Source organism: Podarcis filfolensis (assembly GCF_964270895.1).
Source record: "Podarcis filfolensis genome assembly, chromosome: 14".
NCBI classification, from domain to species: Eukaryota; Metazoa; Chordata; class Lepidosauria; order Squamata; family Lacertidae; genus Podarcis; species Podarcis filfolensis.
Window position 1 is genome coordinate 41,977,969 of NC_139616.1, and position 20,356 is coordinate 41,998,324.

General features: G+C 41.1%; 1 protein-coding gene across 2 annotated transcripts in view; it reads right to left on the reverse strand.

Moving 5' to 3' along the window:
* Window positions 1-507: 507 nt before the first annotated feature.
* LMTK2 (lemur tyrosine kinase 2) overlaps window positions 508-20,356 on the reverse strand; it is a 45,180-nt gene continuing 25,331 nt past the window's right edge. Inside the window, exons 7-14 of one of the 2 annotated variants that reach the window (XM_083584860.1) lie at window positions 17,158-17,291; window positions 16,151-16,235; window positions 14,402-14,523; window positions 13,318-13,467; window positions 10,062-12,954; window positions 7,875-8,010; window positions 6,535-6,783; window positions 508-5,494 (exon numbers count right to left, since the gene is read on the reverse strand). In XM_083584860.1, the coding sequence (XP_083440986.1) occupies window positions 5,466-5,494; window positions 6,535-6,783; window positions 7,875-8,010; window positions 10,062-12,954; window positions 13,318-13,467; window positions 14,402-14,523; window positions 16,151-16,235; window positions 17,158-17,291 (3,798 nt within the window). In that variant the 3' untranslated portion in view covers window positions 508-5,465. Of the gene's footprint in view, window positions 5,495-6,530; window positions 6,784-7,874; window positions 8,011-10,061; window positions 12,955-13,317; window positions 13,468-14,401; window positions 14,524-16,150; window positions 16,236-17,157; window positions 17,292-20,356 lie in introns of both variants that reach the window. The other variant, XM_083584861.1, reaches the window with a different exon arrangement.

A 20,356-nucleotide genomic window follows, 5' to 3' on the forward strand; every position in this document is an offset into this window, starting at 1 on the left:
AGAGCGACCCACCTTTGGGTAGCAGTCGATAGTGTTTGCCACCACAGCAACGGCATCAGACCTCGAGCGAGAGCAGCTATGGCAAACCCAAGGGACACAACACAGCCAGGAGAAAGAGGGAAAAGCAGGTGTGTGGCATGCCATTTGTACCAGGGCCAGTCCTCAAAACTTGTCAATCCTGTTGCTGATATCTGGCTGTGCTCCCTTCACCATGATCAAATGCCGTAATTGAAGAACCTGTTCTATTCACCCTAGCAAGCTGTCAACGTCTGTGCCACCACCCAACCTTGAAGACTGGTTAACGGTACTTTGTAAAACAACTTAATCCTAAAATCTCCTGCATCAACAGATTTTTTAAAAAGTGAAAAAAGATGTGGCGTCGTTATTATAACAATCACCCCACTTGACATATATCCAAAGGCAAGGATGAACCATAACTCATTGGTGAAAGCTTCACGTTGCGTCAGGTTAGGTGGCACAGTACGAAATGCAGATGGGACACCAGGATTTATAAATATATACCTTTATTTTTATTTTGCATATTAAATAAGGTTCTTTAAATTACAAGCAGTCTTGAATCACACTATGCATGATCAATGTACAGTAGAAATATTACAGTTTTAAAATTTACACAATTTAAAGACAAATTCGACCTGAAATTTCATTGACTAGAATATTGCCATAAACCTCATACCTGTATTAAATTTCCAATAGGAAAACCTCTCCCCTATGATTTTGTAACATAAATTTCCTCATTTACAAATAGAGTAAAACATTGTATATACACACAGATACCATTTACCATTAGGTGACAGCTACCACTGTGCAAGATCAGACGATTTATTAAATGGAACCAAACATCTTAAACTCATTCAAGTTTCATTTGAAAATAAAAACAAAAACCGGGCTGGTGGTACTGAACACTTTCTCCTCTCTTCTGTACTCTCATCTCAACAATTTGCCCTTAAAGACTTGATTATTATTTTTAAAGAAAGGTTATTTTATACAACTTAAAGCTGAATTTATTTATTTTTATTTTTTACACTCCATTCTTATTTTTAAGGCTATTTCTTATAAGGCTAATAAGTTTCCAATTCCACCTTCCAATCTAAATAGCCGTTTTACCCGCAATGCAATTTTAAACTGAGTGCATAATTGTGTCTACCCCCTCCCAAAAAAACCTTCCTAACTAAGCTGTCTCCCTCTCAAAAAAAGACAAAAGAATCAGAACTGCATATAAATCAATCTAAAATACTGATTTTTAAAAAGTAGGCATGAATGGCTCTCGTTAGTGCTTCATTAAGTGTTTTTTAAAAAAAGAATCCATTCATTTCCAATAAAAGCGGTGGCTTTCCCCTTCTCACCTGTGCACAGAACTTGGAAAATTATTTATCAATTAAAACTCTCTTCATTTTGAATTGCTGCACTGCAAATGTTACTTTACAGTGGTGGGATCTAGATGAAGGAACGTATGACCTACTGAGTTGTATCCAAAGCTAACCCAACCCAAGAGTATACATCCATTGGAATGAATGAACTTGACTTTCAGCGGGTCTACTCTGAGTACAAGTGGCATTGGATACCACCCTCCATCTTTCAGCCTGAGCCTCTTTGAACTGCTACACTACCCTGGTCATTATGAGAAGTCCAGCTCCAATTTACAAAACACATGCATGCCCCACGGCCCCTGCAGGGGAACAGCAAGAGCACAGATGCACTGGTGCAACTGTGTGCTGTTGCTCCTGGTTCCAGGGCTTCTTAACAACCCCGCAAATTTTAGTGTTAAATAAGCTATTGCTAACGCCTTGTTCTGTTCCCCAAGTGACTCCTCCTCCTCACCTTGGAGCAGCAAAGACAAGAGACCCCTTCAACAGCCAAAACTTTCTGGCTGGGCTCCGGTGCCTTCAGAAGAAACACAGGAGGAGAACTCTACAACATAAAACTTCTTCCTAGCAATTCATCCTTAAAACGGGGGGGGGGGGATTAGGGTGGAATTGCTTGCTAAAAGTTTTAAGGTGCAGCTGTTTAAAATGTACAGGTGATCTACTGGGGGGGGGCAGTGGGGAAGGGGAGAGATGCATGAACCCTAAACACATGCAGCAGCAGCAGCAGCAAAAGTTGGGATAAGATTCCCTCGTGTTAATTCTTGGATTTGGACATCTGGTCCTAAAGTCACTATCCTCCTTTAAAAACACAGGCTTTTAAGTCTGAAGGAAAGCTACAACTCCCCCACCCCACCGCCGCCCCCTTGAAGAGAACTGTTACTCGCAACCATCACAACGAATGCTAACCTGCTCAAATCTTGCAAGACACACAACTGTCGTCTGGGTAACTAAGGTGCAAAAAAGGACACAGAAGTCAGCTTGTGAACCATGCAGTAAAGGAACCCCTACATGGTTTAAAAGGTATAAATTTGGTCTTCAAGTGACGTGTTAGGGCTACTAGCCTGGATTTGTGTGCATATGAGTGTGTGTGTGTGTGAGTTTTAAAATACACTCATTTTAAGAGCTTTTTGTTAGTTACAGGTGCCTCACAATATCGTTTTGCCCACTACGAGAGAGTTTTGTGTTCATGGGATCTCATCTGAAATTCTGCCTTGCTACTCTGAAATTCTGCCTTGCCTTCTTCTCACCACAGAGTGGAAGAACAAGCGTCAGAGATAGCGAGTTTGCATTTCATATGGCCAAAGCAACAAGTGTGTGTTAGGTTCCATCACGGTCTGTGGAGATTATTTTTTTTTAAGCCTCCCTCATGATTAGTGCCAGCCGTATGAACCCATTCCAGGAAGTGTTTTCTAATGCCCGTCCCCCCCCCCCCCCAGACAGCCCTGAAGCCACTTAATGCACCAGATGTTAGGCTTGTGGCTGGCTGCATCTCCAAACTGTGTGAATTCCCAGTGTGAATTCCAATCCAGGACTAAGCAAGCCAATTTCTATCTGCAGCATGAGACTCTGGAGTGCCGATTTTTGGCAAAAGGGGGCAGGAAGATGCCTCAGGCACCCAGAGAAAATGCAGTCATGAGGAATGCACACAAGTGAGATTAGGCTATTCATAATTTTCACACTTTAAAAAAAATGGATAAAAGCAAAGAATACTACCAATGCACCCCTTTACTCCATAAACCAGGGGTGGCTAAGCTGTTCCTCTCCTGAGGCTGTAGGGCTACAACTCCCATCATCCCTAACCATTGGCTATGCTGGCTGGGGCTGATGGGAGTTGGAGTCCAACAGGATCTAGAGAGCCACAGCTTATCTCCTTGCCATAAACTAAGTCTGAAATCATAAACTACGAAGTTAGGGGGCCTATACTTTCTGCTGCACAATTCCATGTATTGTTGAAAACTCAGTAGGGCAGGTTCACTTTTGTGTTTCCTTGCTTTTAATGTTATTACATTAAGAAAAAGCAGAAAGAGGGGGGAAAACAACCTAATCCGACTTTAAAAATCTCCCTACTTGACTCAGGCCTGTCCAAGAGAGGAACAACCATTCCAAATAGACCCAAGGTTGTAATGTGTATTTTGAAAATTAATTCAGTGCACATTAAAATTTGCTCTTCCAAGAACAAACATTGTGGGATACTCCAAACAGACAGTACAGCTTTAGAGAAAAGTTGGCACATGAGATCATGCTGCGGGCAAATGCCTGAAGCAATACATGTCTCAAGCTGTTCTATTACTTTTTCTTTAGACAAATGAGTTCCTTGTGTAATGGGGGAGTCCATAACTCACAATTTTAATGCACTTCAATTTCTGCCCTCCACAGGGCTCATGAGAACCAGCCTGGCTGAAGGAGAACGGCAAAGGAAAACCCTCAATACTTTCATACATTCTTTGATGAGAAGGTTTAAAAGCTACCAATTTTCATGCCATTTACAGATGTTCTCAGACCTGAAGCAGAAAGAAACCTGTACAGGTCAGCTGGATAGCTTAATTTTTTTTAAAAAAAGAAAACATTTTTTTACATATATCTTCCACCACTGCCAAAGCTGAGGCTGCAAAACACATTTTACAGCTCAAGTGGTCATTTTAAGAGTGAGACCGGGGGGGACGGGACCCTGCAGCTTATATTCTGAGTTCACACACTTAGGAGAGCTATACACTAAACCCCTTCCTATTTTATGAATGCCAGAGTAGCTTTCCATCAGCAGAACAGGGCTCCGGCAAGGGAATTAAAAGCTCTGGAAGATCTGGGACTAACAACACACTGCCAATTAGCCCTTAAGTTTCTATTAGCCATCCTTAAGGTATTAGAACTACCAGTTTTGCATGGAAACCTGCAGTATGTGCCAACTACAGCTGGCACAGAAGACCCAAATCCCTATTGAAGACTGGTTCTCAAATATCCACAGGTGACGCCTGCTCTGCTAAAGCTGCTTCTTTAGAGAATCCCAACTTCAAACACAAAGAGAAAGAGCAACTGCATGAGTCAACACATCCCCTTTTACATTGCATCAGCAGAAATGTTAACACTTCCCTGAAGATGAGATGAGCGATTCAAGAAGTAACCCAGTAACCAAGACCATCATTTAAGGACACACACACACACACACAGATATTGAGTCTTCCAGACGTCTTGGGTGCAGAGGGAAGCAAACAGAAGAATGTTACAACACCACAATTTTTTTTTTTAGCCAACTATAACTAAAAAGTCAATTCGTTGACCACTGTACTGCAGATGGGAATATAAGAAAGTGAATTGCCCCTTTAGAAAAGTGGATAGCAAAGCTCCAGAAATTATAAAAACAGGAAGACTCAAGCTCTGTACACCCCAACAAGTACGCTGTGCAAAAAAGGGGCACAGGAGCACAAAGCAAACCAGTCAGGCAGGTAAAGGACCCCAACAACTTCCATCAATCAAGAAGCAAAGAAGAATGGCTTTGTACAATGCAAAGGGACCTGGGAAGGGCAGTTACTAGTGCATCTGCAGCTAAGCAAGGTGTGAAGTCTTTGAAATATGGCTTTCTACACAACAGCTCTCAAGTCAGGCAGCTTCAAGTGACATAGCCACCTTCTGCTCAACTATGTACAATTTTACATGTTCATACAGATAATACATTGAGAATACAAAAGGGTATGGTACAATCCTATATATAAACCAGAGCATAACTTGTACATATTTGTTACAAATTGTCTGCAGGATACTTCAAGTACTTTGGGGGGTAGGAGAGGGGGGAGAAGGGGAAAGCTAGCACATGATATATATTTTTAAAGGAAATGCAAAATGCACCAGTTTTCAAAAAAAACAGTACACTACAAAAAGTAACATCCACCTTCAAGTTCAGGTCTTGATCTAACATTGCCTTCAGGGTGTGCAAACATCTTGATTATTGGATTTCAGCAGGTCTGCCTTGTTTTCAGATGCAAGAGGGTAGTCGTTGTTGTTTTTGAAAATGAAAATATTGGCTGTTAGGCAAAAAGCAGAAGTGACCCCCCAGAAAACGATGACCATTCACCGAGGAAAGAAGCTTCAGTCTTTTTCTCCATCTTCACTGCTCCCTGTTAAGAGACACAAGGCTATTATTAGAGGGTGAGGCTTTGGATAGTCTGCCTCCAGAATGAGTTCCTTAAGACTGTGGAATCCTCTCAAGGCCTGTTTCCCAGGGACCTTTTCCTGGACAAGCTCTGCTGAAATTGCAGCAGGTGGGTGTGAAAGTATTTAAAAGAACACGGGTGCATTTTTGTGCAAATCAAATACAGATTGTACCATAATAGTTCCCCAGCAGTTTGGGCCGTTTCCCTCTCCTCCAAAAGTGAGATTCTGATGTTTAAAAAGCACCTGAATTATCCATCTCCTGTTATGAAATCAACCCCAGGGACACAGCTGGAAGTCTGTCAGGCACAACTGTCTAAATCGCACAGTTCAATGTCAGGACATAATAGAGCTAACTGCACTATTTAAACACTGGCCTTAATGATAAACAAGCAAATACTCCTATCTAATCAGGACTCCGCTGAACTTAATATAAGCTTATATACCAAACACCAAGGACCCACAAGCACCAGGGGCATTTAGGTGCTAAAAAATATCCTAGTTTTATGATTAAAAATAATAATAATCTAGCCAGTCATGAACTTGCTTATTTGGTGTGCTTTAAATTCCAAAGGACTTGGGAATTCTTTTGGGCAAAACAGAGTCAGTTTAGGGCTTGCACCAGTCCTATTCGTTTCCAGTGAAGACTGGGCAAAAGAACTACCTGGCTGGGCTAGACATATCTACCTGAGATTTTACTCTCTGTTCTGCCACCTAAAATCCACCCACCTTGCCACACGGTGAAGCCACTTCTACAGGCAAGCTACAATATGACACCAAAGAAAAGGAAGTAGTAGGTATAAATCAGGAAAGGCAAATACACAGGGATTACAAAGGAGAGCCATGAACAACAACAACAGGCAGCAGCTATTTAGGAAAAGGATGGGCAGAAGGTAGATCTACTTTCCTTACTCAAGATTTTATCATCTTTTAATAATCGCTTGAGCAAGCATTGCTCGAAAACCATACTGATGTAACAAACGAGTGCTTGAAGGAAAATACTTGCCTCCCTGTTCAATATCAGAATCCGTAAGGTGAGTGAGCGAGAAGCTTGCAATGTTTGCTGGAGAGATAGAGAACCTGGAGTAAGGTAAAGGATTCGACCAGTTTTGTTCAGAGCTTCGAGGCAGTGGTGGTGGGGAGAAGTACTTTGAGGTCTGAAGAGAAGGCTTGGAACTAATGAGGCTGTTTGCTGCCTTTGCTATGAAAGAGGGCTCTGGAGAAGAGAAGTCGTCGTCCCATTCAAAACCTCCACCTGGAACAAATCACACACACATTAAAATAAAATAAAAATCTGGAGAAAATGCCGAAATCTCCAGGGAATGGAACTTGCAATTAGTTCAGAGAACATTCTCTTCTCTCTGTGGATTAGGCTTATAGCCAGTATCAGAAATCTTTAACTGCATCAACTGAAGCAGATGAACTGTATGCAAAATTGGACATATGATAATGAAGCACACACATGCTATATTTTCCTACTTCTAAGAGTACAAAACCAGATTTTTGAATCCTTAGGTAGACACATGGGCAAAATAAGGGCCTATAAAAAAAATTAGGTGATGCATGACACTGATTTTTGCAAAGTGAAGCACAGACTATGTCACCAGATTCCCTTATATATTCTCTTTGTTAGGGATGGATGGTATACAAGAAACAAACTCTTCTGATTGGGCTTCTCCTTGCAGACCACCACACTTCCTTAAATTTAAACTTACATCTGAATATTTACACTGAAAAGTGGAATTTCTGTTCAGCATGTGATCAACATTTAAAAGTTATTTCGGAGCTTTGTCCTTTATGTTCATATAGTCAATAGAGTGGGTGACCAAGCAAATTCTAAAGGCATCAGCAGAAGCTTCACAAGTGAAAGGAAACCACAGTTAAAACAAAGTAAGGGCGGTTATCCTATCTATACAGAGGAAGCCGCCTCATAATGAGACACCCCATTGGCTTATCTGGCACAGAACTGTCTGGCATCAACTCTCTAGGCTTCCAGACAAGATTACTATCCCTATCCAATCTAGCGATGTCATTAGTTGAACCAGAAACCTTTTGCATGCAAAGCTCTGCTACTAAGCCATGGTCCTCCTTTTAAGATCACTTTAACACCAACATCTTTATGGGGAAACTGAAATTGGATTAAACTGAAGCAAGCTTGGTTTTCGATTAATCATTGGTCGTAATACAAAATTCAAAGTTATCTACATCACCGATGAACACGGCCAGTTAGAACAAGCATTCAAGCAAAGAAACGAGTGGAAGAAAACATACTTGTTTCGCTTGGGAACTCCGCATCTTAATTTTATAAAGGAATACACTTAAACTTGCAAGCCAAATATTAAGTACCTTCTTCATCTGTAGAACTTTCTGAATTTGTAAATTTATTCAAGTAACCAGGGCCTGAAGCAGGAACAGGAGTGTTATCAGAATCCGAGTGGTTTGATTCTGTAGCACGATTTCCGAGCTCTTTGGTTGGTGTTTCCTGAAAAATAATCCAAAGAAATACTATTACTTCCATTATCGTATGCATGTGATGCTTCACCAGTTGAAACCATATTGAAGATCTACAGTGTGGTATTTCAAAGCAGCCCAGATTTTCTTGGTTTTGGGGGATAGGGGTGGGGATGTTGATGTACTACCCACCGAGTTCACAGAATCATAGAATTGTAAGGGACCCTAAGGATCATCGTCCAACCCCCTGCAATGCAGGAATATGCAGCTGTCTCATATGAGGATTGAACCTGCAACCTTGGCATTATCGGCACCATGCTCTAACCAACTGAGCTATCAATGCTAGCAACTGCATCATCATGCATTTCGTTTTATAACTGTTTGTCATTGTTACTGCATGGCATTTAGCGTACTCTTATTTCCAGGGGCTGCAAGCCTGAAGTGGGCAGGGCTAACGCAAAAATAGGTGCAGCCAGAGTTGAAAGTCAGTAGGGGGATCCCATACACTCACCTTCACCTCAAAATAAAGGCATCTTCAAACCTAATTGCCTGATGGGGAAACTTTTGGTATGGGGAGTCACCATACACGGGGAGGGTTACCAACAGCAGCAACATCTTCTGTGACCGGACTTCCAGAAAGAACCACAGCTCCCACAATACGGCACCCCCAAGTACCAAAAACATTCCTATCGTATAAAACCTTTTGTGTGGATCAACAGACCAAAAGATCTTGGTAAAACATAACTCAATTATTTTGGACAGCACTCAAAAGTTAAGAAACTCTGCACCTTTCTGCAAACCTAATCATCGTTCATTTCTAGAGGTTTGGTTTTTTTATGTTTTGTTGCTTTTCTATATAATTAAAGGCCTCAATTTGCTGTGCTAGTTTGCTTTCCCACAAGGTATAAAAGGCACCTTGTGGCCTATCTTATTACAGAAGTAGGAACTAGATACACAACCTTGGACTTCTGTAAAGTAGGTCAACTATTTTCAGAGAGAGGGAGAGGGAGTGTACACACACAACCATTCTAACTCAAAGAACTACAGGCAACCCCAGTGTTCTTCACAATCACAACTGTAGGTTACAGTAACCACCAATTGTTTCAAGCCCCATGTGCTTCTTTGCTTAAATCATTGCCATTTAGTGCAACTAGGAGGAGAGTTTCATACAGTTAATGCAGCATGGCTCAGGATGATATATTTCTTTATAGAAGGCCACTTCTTAGTGGGACACTGACTAGGAAAATTACAGGTAATCTGAATATTTAAGTTATATTTAATTGTATTTACCTACCTCTGTACAAACGAGGTATGGACTAAACAGGATAGATCGAGGAGCTGATAAACTTGTTCTATGATGCTCTTATTTTAGAATGAACGATCAACTCCACTCGTCCATCTTAGTTCAAACCCTTAAAAATCATGTGGGACAACAGGAATTCAGGCTTTTCACTTTCTTTTATGATTTAACACAGCTTACGTGTTGTGGCAATGATTTATTGTGAAAGCACCAAACTGTATGAAGAGGAAACAGATCACAATCTCTGGCTTTAGCATTACACCCAAACTAAGGTTTGTTTCAATCCAAAAGGAAGTCATCAGAGCAGAACCGCAACCTGTACTTTGGACATCGTGCTAAGCCAGAGACAGCAGAGTGGGCACAATCAAATTGAGCACATCTTTTTATGGCTTACTGTGATCAGTGTGCATATCCATTACTTGCACAGCTTTTGAAAACACAAGAAGAGTCTGCAGGATCAGGCCAGTGGCCCATCTAGCCCTGCATCCTTAACAGCACTCTTCCCGACCTGAGATTCTCTTAATCTCTGTCGTGAACTCCCGCAAACACACAATATTTAGATTCTATGTTTTTTTTCTGCAACAAAATATTTGCATAAGAAAGATTATGAAAACTCTGGCCTCTGAGATTATGTGGCTATTCTGTCTTCTCCTCCCCTACATCCTTGCACAAACTTCCACTTGCCACAGTGAGCCCAAGGTTTCCAAATTGATGGTGACCTTTCCACCACCAGCAGGCATTTACATTTTAGAGAACAAATAACGAGAAAAAGCATCAGATACCTGATCGAAAAGATAGACTGTGACATCATCAAAGAACGTTACGATTTTCCTCTCATTCTTCATAAAGTTTTCAGAAGGGCTGTTCTGCCCTGGTGGCTTCGCATGTTTTAACAAGCTCCTTAGATGTTTGCCATCATCCCTATCCGTAAGGATCACCGGTACTTGATGGACAATTTCCTCATCGCTGTCAGAGCTAAGTCCATGCAAGTGGAAAGTTCTCATATCATCCTCAGAATCATCACTGTTCTCATCTTCTTCATCAGCATCATCTCCATCCACTGATAGATCCAGCATCCCAGAAACATCAAGTTTACCAAGGTATTTTCCTTCGATGTCTGGCTCTTTCAACTTATTATGACCTTCAAAGTGGCACACTAAGGATTTTTCCAACACTTCAGCAGGGCCATACAAGTTAGGGGTGAGCTTTAGATCTCTCTCAGGAAGGAAGTCTGCTGTGTTAGTGCCTGTGCAAGAGACACTTCTGGGGGAATCCTCATATATGATCTCAATGTCATCTTCATCAGTAGGCTCTAGTTCTACCACAGGTAGCAATGAAGCTGTATTGTCTTCTTTATGAAGACACACTTGCTTTGTTTCAGCAGTCTCCAGCTTCTCCTCCAACTCTAGCTGCAAGCGTGAGTTCTTTGTCAACTGGTCACTGGCTACTTGATCATCACTTGACCGATTTTCTGCATTTTTATGCTCTTCTATTTCAAAGTAGTCACTGCACATACCACCCTCTGTTCGTACTTGAGTGTCTGCCAATGTATTTGTGACCTCAGATTTCTTATCTAGTTCAGAATCATTATCAGAAAAATAGGCGGAATCTCTGTACGAATTCTGGATGCCACCAAAAGATGTCTTAGAGATGCCTTCAAATGTATCCATGGTATTTGCTGTGTCTAAGTCTGTATTGACATCTGATGACAGAATGATCATAGGCTTATCACGCAAAAGACCATCACCAGCAGCACTGGACAAAGCCATGTCTTCATTGGAGTTGCTGCCAACAAGGTGTGAAGTCCATTCAGGAGACTCCAGGTTTTCAGTTTCATAGCCACTGTCAGCAGGTTTATCAGGTGGCAAAGGTTTCTGGGGGCTCTGACCCACTAAAGACTCTAGGACCTCAATAACATCTAATGAGTCCAATGAGTCCGGTGTATCAATAGACTGCCCCATACTCTGTGTGGGAGCTGATAAACTGTCCTCCAGTAGACTGTCGTGACTTGTACGGTCTGAAGGAAGGACAGACGAAAGCGCAATGTCTTTGATCGGGGTCTCCTTGTTACATTTTTGAACCTTGGTTAAAGCTTCGTCAGTTGGCTCCAGAATATACTCATCACCTTGCTCTAATCCAGATGGCTTATTCTTCAGATCCGCAATCAGCTCCCCCCAAGAACTACTATTGCATTTAAGTTCCTGCTTATTCTGCTGTCTTTCTTCCTCTTGAGCATGAAGTGCAATGCTATGACAGGGGCTACTCCCATTAGTTTGGTTTTTGGCATTCATGGATAACGTTTCATTAAAGCCAGCTTCAGAGACTTGATTCATGTCAAGGTAAGAGTAATCAATACTGCGGGCAGAGTTATCATTAACTTCTATGTTAGGAGAGGGTTTTTCAGTTCCTGATAAGGGGAATACCTGTTCCTTATCCATCGCAGGTGACCTAGGAGACATTTGACCTTGCATAAGGGGCTGGGGCGGAATACTTTTGTTTTTATTTGTGCTCATTTGCACAAAATGTTCGTCTTCATGGACTGGAGAATTCCCATCCATTTTAAGTTCAACCCCCAGAGAGTTTGTATTTGGTGGATCTAGCATTTTTGTGTTGTCAGATGCTCTTTTTAAGTCACCACCACCAGTTCTGTTACTCAGTGCCCCCTTTAGTAAATTATTCTCTTGAAGGAAAAGAAAGTTATCCGACAGCTCTTCTGAAGTCAGTAAGCTAGGATCAGACTGCATTATGATATCCTCCTGCAAGCAAACAGCTTCACTTTCAGAAGCATGTCTGGGACTTCTCTTCTGGAGCTGATCAACTACAGACTCCTCAAGACCTGAATATGAAACTGCTTCAAGCTCGACATGAATATCATTTAGATCAGCCAACTCAAACCTATTTCTCATATCTGAAAATTGTTCCATTCTGTCGATATCACTAAATATATCTTGGAAAGGACTTTCAGGACAATGAACATGGAAATCCTGTTCCTTGGGATATGTATTGTAATGGAGAGAGTCCCTATCTGTAGTGGATTCAGCAGCAAAGTCCCCAAGAACTATGAAGTGAGAGTTTTTGTCCTTTACAACTGCATGACTGTCCATGTCAGTCATCAATATAGAATCTTGGTTATCAAAGTTTACACTATTGTCTCTGCTCTTCTCTTCTAACTGGATGTAATAATCATTTCCAACAGAAGGGTTTTGGGCATTAAACACGGGAAGTTCGCCACGGACACGAAGCACATCCTGCCCACTTTCAACTTGATTCCCAGGTCCTTGCTCCGTAAGTGTGTTCTCAAAAACCTCCACCGGGAAGAAGATATTGGTGTAAGTCATTCCCTCATCAGGATTTGCCTGGCTGCATTCGAAGTGGTCTTGTTTGGCTGCTTCCCAGATGCATTCAAAGTTGAGCCCTCGACTTGTTTCAGTTACCGTGAGAACTTCTTCCATCTCACGGCCAAACCTGTTGCCTGTGAAATGATCCAGGATTGGAAAGGCAGAGTTACCAGAGGACTCTCTGTTTGAAGTATCAGGCTTGAGATCATTCCACTGTTCAGGATCAATCACCGAATCCCTTTGACTTTGCATACGGAGATACGTTAGAAGCTTATGCACTTCGTCTGCTGTTGCTCTCTTGTCTGGAGACAGCCAACAGAACTGTAAAACTTCATACCTATGAAAAGAACAACATATTCCATTTTCAATAATGTAGGTAATAATGGCCATTAAGAAAAGTCAATGCTGTATCAGGACAACAATTCCTTTCAATAGGCAATAAGTCTCCTTAAGTTTGAGAAATGTGCCAATTGTTTTACTTCTACTTATTAAGTGCTTGCAAACTTTTTACTACTGTGAATTATTTTTGGCATTACAAAACAGACCTCCCAGTATTCAATATCTGCTCAGTCACAATATCACTAGATGGTCACAGGGAGCCACAACCTGCCCTTTCCTATTAGTCTTAAATAGCTATTTTAAAGACCGATGAAATTAATGGAATATAACTGGATATAGACTTCAGATACTCAAGTTTTACCATCTATCAGAATATGGCTGCTCAAGACGAGGTTCTGAAAGCTTTGTCTGCTTCTCTTTTATGACCTGCACCAGGACTTCATCATCAGATAAATGTGAGTAAGGCTTCACAGCACTGCTGAAAAGCTCCCATAGCGTTACACCTAGTGACCTGCAAAAATAAAAGTCTTCAATAACAAGATGCCAGAACACAACACAATTATCCCATCATGGTACTCAGTCCATAAGCTATGTCGAAAGGGATACCAAACACTCTAGGTGTGAAACTCATTCACTAGCAAGGTCTAGATCCCTAACTCCAAAAGCTCAAATCATCCAGCTGTGGAATGATGTGCAAAAACCTATTTCAGTTCTACTACTCATAAGTAAATCCCAACCCTGTTACATTTTCAGTAGAATTAAAATGGGGCCTTTGGAGATATATATTATATATGCATGCTAGCAATCCACTCTGCAGAGTTGTTTTCAAAGGAACTGCTGAACAGTTCTAACACACTCGTGTCAGTCAGAGGAATGGCTGAAACAATCTCAACAATCTCTGCCTTGCCAATTTTCTCTCTACCTCCTCTGTGTGCAAGGACAGAAAACTTCCATTTTACCTTTAGAAAGAGGCAGCAGTTTGCCATTACGTATGAATTCATAGGATTGTGGTTTGTTCTGGATACAATCAGCTACAAGAAACCAGAGTTTCAAACCATGGTTTGAAACTCTGGTTTATTTTTAACGTATGGTATTTTAAACAAACCAGAGTTCTTTGAGTTTGTATAAAGCAGCAAACTGCAATTTGCTTTAAGTGAAAGCAGAAGCTCTCTTCCCTTTCCCCTCTCACACAGAGGAAAGGTAGTGCCAAAGCCCAAGTCTACAATCACTTATCAATGATTTTGACCCAATATGGGTGATGGTGGTCCCTTCAGATATTGCTGGACTCCAGCTCCTATCAGCCCCAACCAGCACAGCCAAAGAATGACAGGAGCTGTAGTCCAACATCTAGAGAGCCACAGATGTCCCAACCCTGCCCAAGATCTCCCTCTAAACCAGGCCAAACACTTTCAATTAAGCAAAGCTTTAGACTATTGTTTTCATACCAGATGTTACTGTACTTTGTTTGCTCAGCTGTTAACAGTCTGTCCTGAAAGCTAGTCACCAGCTCTGGTGCAGTCCATCGAAGAGGCACAAGCTTCTTTTCATCTGTTTCAATATAATCTTCCTATTATATCAAGGAAAGAGACAAAAAATTCAAAGGGCAAACAAAAAGCACACATTGTCAAATGCTGTTTGTTCTCTCATGCCTCAGATTCCTTGGAATTAGAGAACCCTTGAATTGCCTTTGCAAAAAAGAAGGGTCAGCACGAGGGAACCAAAGCCAAAAAAATGCAATGAAGGTTCAAAATGAAACTAAAGTTGGAGGGAATATTGGGGATTGCAATGTGCCCAACGTGTTTTGGAGTAGAGTCTTTCAGAAGCAAATGTCATAAATAAATCACTACCCAAAAATGATCAGAAATCTCTTTGCCCCAGAAGGTGGAAATACTCTAAAATGTATTGGGCAAAATCCAATATTTAATTCTATGGCTGAATTTCCTATTGATTTAGTTCAACTGAAAAATCAATAAGTAATGATTAACTTAGTCTGTATAACTGAGGCTTTGCTTCCTCTTTTTGGCTTCTGTAGCTTTTGGCCAGCCTTTCTGCATTGGAAACCTGCAATTCAGTGCTCACCTAGACATCTCTGGCAAGTAATAATTGCCTCTATACTTCAGCATTGCTGCCATAGGAACTGAGCTAGCTGCACAACCTCCCTACTACTGTCTCTTAGCAGAGAAGCACTGTGGAAGCTATATGGTGGAAGGGGGAAAGCGAAAGCATGTACAACATTATCCTGTAGCAACAGAGCAGTGCTATGGTGGTTGGGTGCATGGACCATGTTCAGTGCCATTTGCGGCCAGAGAGATAACTTGGTGACAGCAGAATCAGTAGCATGGATACAGGAAGAATAAGATTGGGTCAATCAATCAGAATGTCCAGGCAGTGTTTCCTATGAGTGTATGTAGGTCCACATTAAAGAAGACTGCTCAAGAAACAGACTGGTAGCTAGACCACTAAATTAAAGCATTTAGGTGGAACCTAGTATTTTATTTTATTGATCCATGGCACTCAGGTTTTATAATGCAAAAACAAATTTAAATTGTTTACCAAAAATGAGAAATTTAGCTGTGTGACATGAAGATAATATTTATTCACTCTAATGCCATATATTTCATCCAAACAAGTCTAAATAACCAGTATTGACTATCATCGTATGGATATAAATTCAGGTACATTTGATGCTCATTAAATGCACTACATGGTGCAAGCAAAGGCGAAATGAAGCTCCAACAAGTTTTCTGATTAAATGAGAAGCAGCCAATAGTGGTTTGCCATTTTTACTGGAGGAATGACAGGAGGGAGGATGCAGAAAAAACATCCAGGGGAAGGATTAAGCATGTCCTCTCTATGCCTCAGATCAACACCAGAGGCTGCTTTTAATTTTTTAAAGGGTGTTCCTAATCCTACTGGATTCAGTTACCAGCACAAGATTGCACAGGCCTTAATATCAGCAGTATATAGTACCTCTTAAATGGCACAATCCCACTGACATATGCAAATTACTGCACTAGAACAAAGAGTAGAAGGAGAAGATCAGCAAGTCCAACATGCACAGATGCATCAAAGAGCAGTATAAAAATGGAGATTACAATGTGCACCATTATCAAGCTACAGAAAGTTCAGCAAGCCCACATAAAACAGTAATTTGTAACTTTAGCCACTGCCATTCTGTAAATGTGTCAACTTACCTTATACCTACTGAATCCTATTCCATAATCTCCCACTTTTACGTTTAGATCGGATGTAAGGAAGCAGTTGCGTAAGGCTAGGTCACTGGAAAAAAATATCAAAAATGCTGCAGTGAGAACAAAAGTTCACAATAGCTCCTATGATTAAAAAAAAATCAATAATGTAGCCAAGCTCATCTGACACAGCACAGTATTAGATTACAGCTTTAAATTTAGCATCAGCCATTCAAAAATCATCATGGAACATACGCATGTGCTTATCTGAGCCCTGGAGAACCAGAATGGTGAAATGGATCAAATATTGGACTTTGGCTAGAAAGCATGAGTGAAGCTGCAACATTCACTTGGTGATCTTAGGCCAGTCTGCTGCAAATGACATCTTTGTGAACAAACAGCAGCTGGAGGGTGGGGGGAAAAGGGATATATTTGGCAGGAAACAGGGGAAGGGGTCTAGATCAGGGTCCTGCAGCTGTTTTTTCTTCAAAATAGAAAATAGAAGTGGCCAGCTAAACACGCTTCTTAACAAGCAAAAATAATGTAGTATGTACTTTTGCTTTTCGAATACTGTTGTACAAGTCATCCAGGGAAACCTCAGACAACCACTGCATAGACAGACTACAAGCAATTTCATTAGGGTTGAGTTTCAGTGGAAAAATGGCAGTTCAATTACCGGCCACATTCATGTCAACATTTTATTCATACATAAACTGTAAAATAAAAAAGGGTTGCAATTCAGTTGAAGAAATGTGTGCATTTATAAGACTATGCTGCAGCCACAACCTCCACTTTGTGATCTTCCAACTCGTGGATGGAAGCAAAACAAAAAACAGAACCGAAAACGTCTTTATATTCTCTGGTGAGGGGTAGCGGGAAATGCAAATAAGAAGGTTGCTGCTATATTCAGCATGCCTTAGAACCTACTAAATCTAGTATTTCAGAACTAAGGGATTTGTCTTTGTCTTTTATGTAATGTACATGCAAAAGCATTATTCATTTGGAAGCCATACCCATGGACAAAATTATGTTTATGCATTATGCAGAGTCCAGCTGCAATCTCACACGCCATCCTCTGTAGCAGCATTATTTGGGAATCTCCTTTAATGTTCTCCTGTTCATTGCAAAGGTACGTTTTTAGGTCACCCTGTAAAACAAGAACAGTCATCAATGCCTTCTCAAGCTGGTTGCACTTAACAGTTATTTAATGAAGCAGCAGCTAAGCGCAGTTTAGGTCTTGCCAGTCAACAAGGTTATAAATATTAGTTATAAATAAGCTTGCACTCAGAGAGCACTGTCGTCAAATTTCAAGTCTCTATAACGTTTCTTTAAAAAGGCAGCCGAGATACACACCGTGACTGTTTTAAAGCTATTCAGGACTTATTTATGCACTTATAATAACTGGTCTGGTATAAAGTTATGGGGAAATGAAAAATGGAAGCTATACCCACAGGTCTTCTCTGGGACAGGAAAAGAAAGGGGCTAAGAGGATAAGAGGCAAGAATGACAATGCACAGAAGGATGGAGAGCAGCACTGATCTCTGTGCAAAGTGACTGTGCTTCTGAACCTGTCTCTCTCATACACATTAGCCACTACACTGCACCAGCCCTGCACATAAGGGCTGGTTTAAAGCAGACTCACACCACACTCAAGTATTCTGAAAAACACATCTACTATACTAGGATCACACGAACTGATCTGAGAGAATGATACTACAGTACTACAAATCTTGAGTTTCAACGTTTATTCATTGCAGCAAGAGGGCATGACACTTATCAGTAGTCTGTATAAGAAAACTGCAGACAGGTGAAAGGAACACAAGTTCCACGGTAAATTTCAAAGTGTACACCTCTCATTCATAAATGGATGCCCACCACTCAACTATTCTATGTTTGTTAACCGGCAGCTGAATGCCTGGGCGCAGCTGAAAAGCATTGGGTTGGAGGCAGCATCCAAATTCTATCTGGCTTCTAACCTGCAATGCCTCAACCCATGAACACATTACAGAAGCATGTGCACAAAGCAAAGGCAAAACTGCTTCACCAACCCTAGATGGCAGCAAACTATTAGGCAAAAGTCACAGCAGCATAAGAGAAGTTTGTTTTACAGCAAGACAGCATTTGCTGAATTACCTCCTACAATTTGCAAGTAAAAATGATCACAGGTTGTTAAATGAGTCTACTGCCCTATGTTTGGCGGGGGGGGGGGTTATTTTGTTTTTTAAGGAAGCCATTTCTTCTGGGCGGGCTTCTACTCAAAATTCATTTGCACTAAAATAGCTCACACAAAAATGTACTTTAACCGACACCTTCCAGAATGCAAGTGTAAAAAGCAGAGATGAAGAAGGGCATGAACAAAGCTTGACTGGGAAACTGCTTAAACACTTCCTCTGCACAAGAGCAGGCTGCCAAGTGGCCAAAATAGTTCTGAGCATAATGGGTTAGCACAGTCTGGAGATGCATCTGTTAATTTGCAATGCACAACATATTTAGTGTGCAACATACATTTGCAACTCTTTTGTTTTAAGAACCTGCACTTGAATAACACAGTGTAAGTTTCCTTTTATAGTTTCTGAAGACTCACAGCTAACAAGATTAGTAATCAACTATGGGCTGTCAGGTTCAAAGCAAAATCCCAAACCCAGGCTTGCCTCTGAAGGTAGACTCAACAAGAAAGTATAGCCAACCACAACTCCCTGACAAGCATATGGTTGCAAATGTGAATTATGTTGCATTCATACTTTTAAAATATAAGCTAACTTCTTTATATCCTGATCTTAACTTGGGGCTCCCAGCATTCTCTCCTCTAGGCCTCCACCAGTTAACTTCAAGTGCTCCCAAACCATTCAATCAGCCCTCCATTCACCTTTACACTCATTTTTTACATTTACAGTTAAGACTATATTATGCGTGAAGTGGTCCTAATCCCTTCTGAACTTCAGAAAGAAAATGCTAAAGATGTAACAGGAATCAGTATACAGTACTTTAAGCTTCTTTACGCAATAATTTAGTACAGTCACGTCCAAAGTCTGGCCCGGGGGTCTAATCTGGCCCTCTGGTTGATTTAATCCGGCCCCTGTGGCAGTTTATTTACTGGGCAAAAAAACCCAACAACTTCAACTTCAATCCAAAAAAAAAAAAAAAAAAAAGGCCCAACAGATTTGGGGACACACCCCTGGTTTAGTAGAAATTCATGGGCTTCGGCATACAATTCCAAACTGCTACTGTGTGTCTCTTCAGCAGAAGAGGAGAGAGGAAGGCAGAGGAAGGAAAGGATATACAGTTTCTACCACTGGCATCCCAGAAAATTTAAGGCTTCCTTCAGGAATGGTGCCAAGTTAGAACTATTCATTGCTCATATTCGTTACCCACACAGTAATGACATTTTTCAAATGTGCTACAGTAATTTTTCTGGAATTAATATATTAGGTTTCTCCAATACCTGGTTTGGAAACTGAATCTCAAAAAGGCACTAGTGTAGCACGGCTGACTTGCTCTTACCTTGGTTCCTGTCGTATGAATTGTTAAAAGCCAACTCCCTCTAATGATCCATAGTTTACTGTTCTAGTTTAACTATTTAATCAAACTGTTTGACTGAAATACACGTTGCCAAGCAAGACGCTCCCAATTATATGTTAGCAGATTAGGATTTGGAAAATATATTTAATACTAGTAAGTTATGCAAACTGCAGTTGGGAAGAGCTATTTCAGAAGAGTCATTCTTCCTGAATTTAAGGGAAGAGGAAATGTCTTTTCCAAGAGGATACTTCCTATAACACATGCATCATCTTAACACACAGTGCTTCTTAAGAACCATTTTTCCACATGCAAATGTTATGCAGGAGCAAAAGGACGAAATCCGAAAACAATGGAGACTCCTCCAGTGGTGTAGTGGTTAAGAGCGGTAGACTCGTAATCTGGGGGACCGGGTTCGCGTCTCCGCTCCTCCACATGCAGCTGCTGGGTGACCTTGGGCTAGTCACACTTCTCTGAAGTCTCTCAGCCCCACTCCCCTCACAGAGTGTTTGTTGTGGGGGAGGAAGGGAAAGGAGACTGTTAGCCGCTTTGAGAATCCTTAAAGGGAGTGAAAGGCGGGATATCAAATCCAAACTCCTCTTCTTCTTCATCATCATCATCATCAAGCAGCAACTGAATTTTAAAACCAAATCGGAAAACCAGAGCAAAAAAGAGCTGCTATCTGGAAGCCACTTA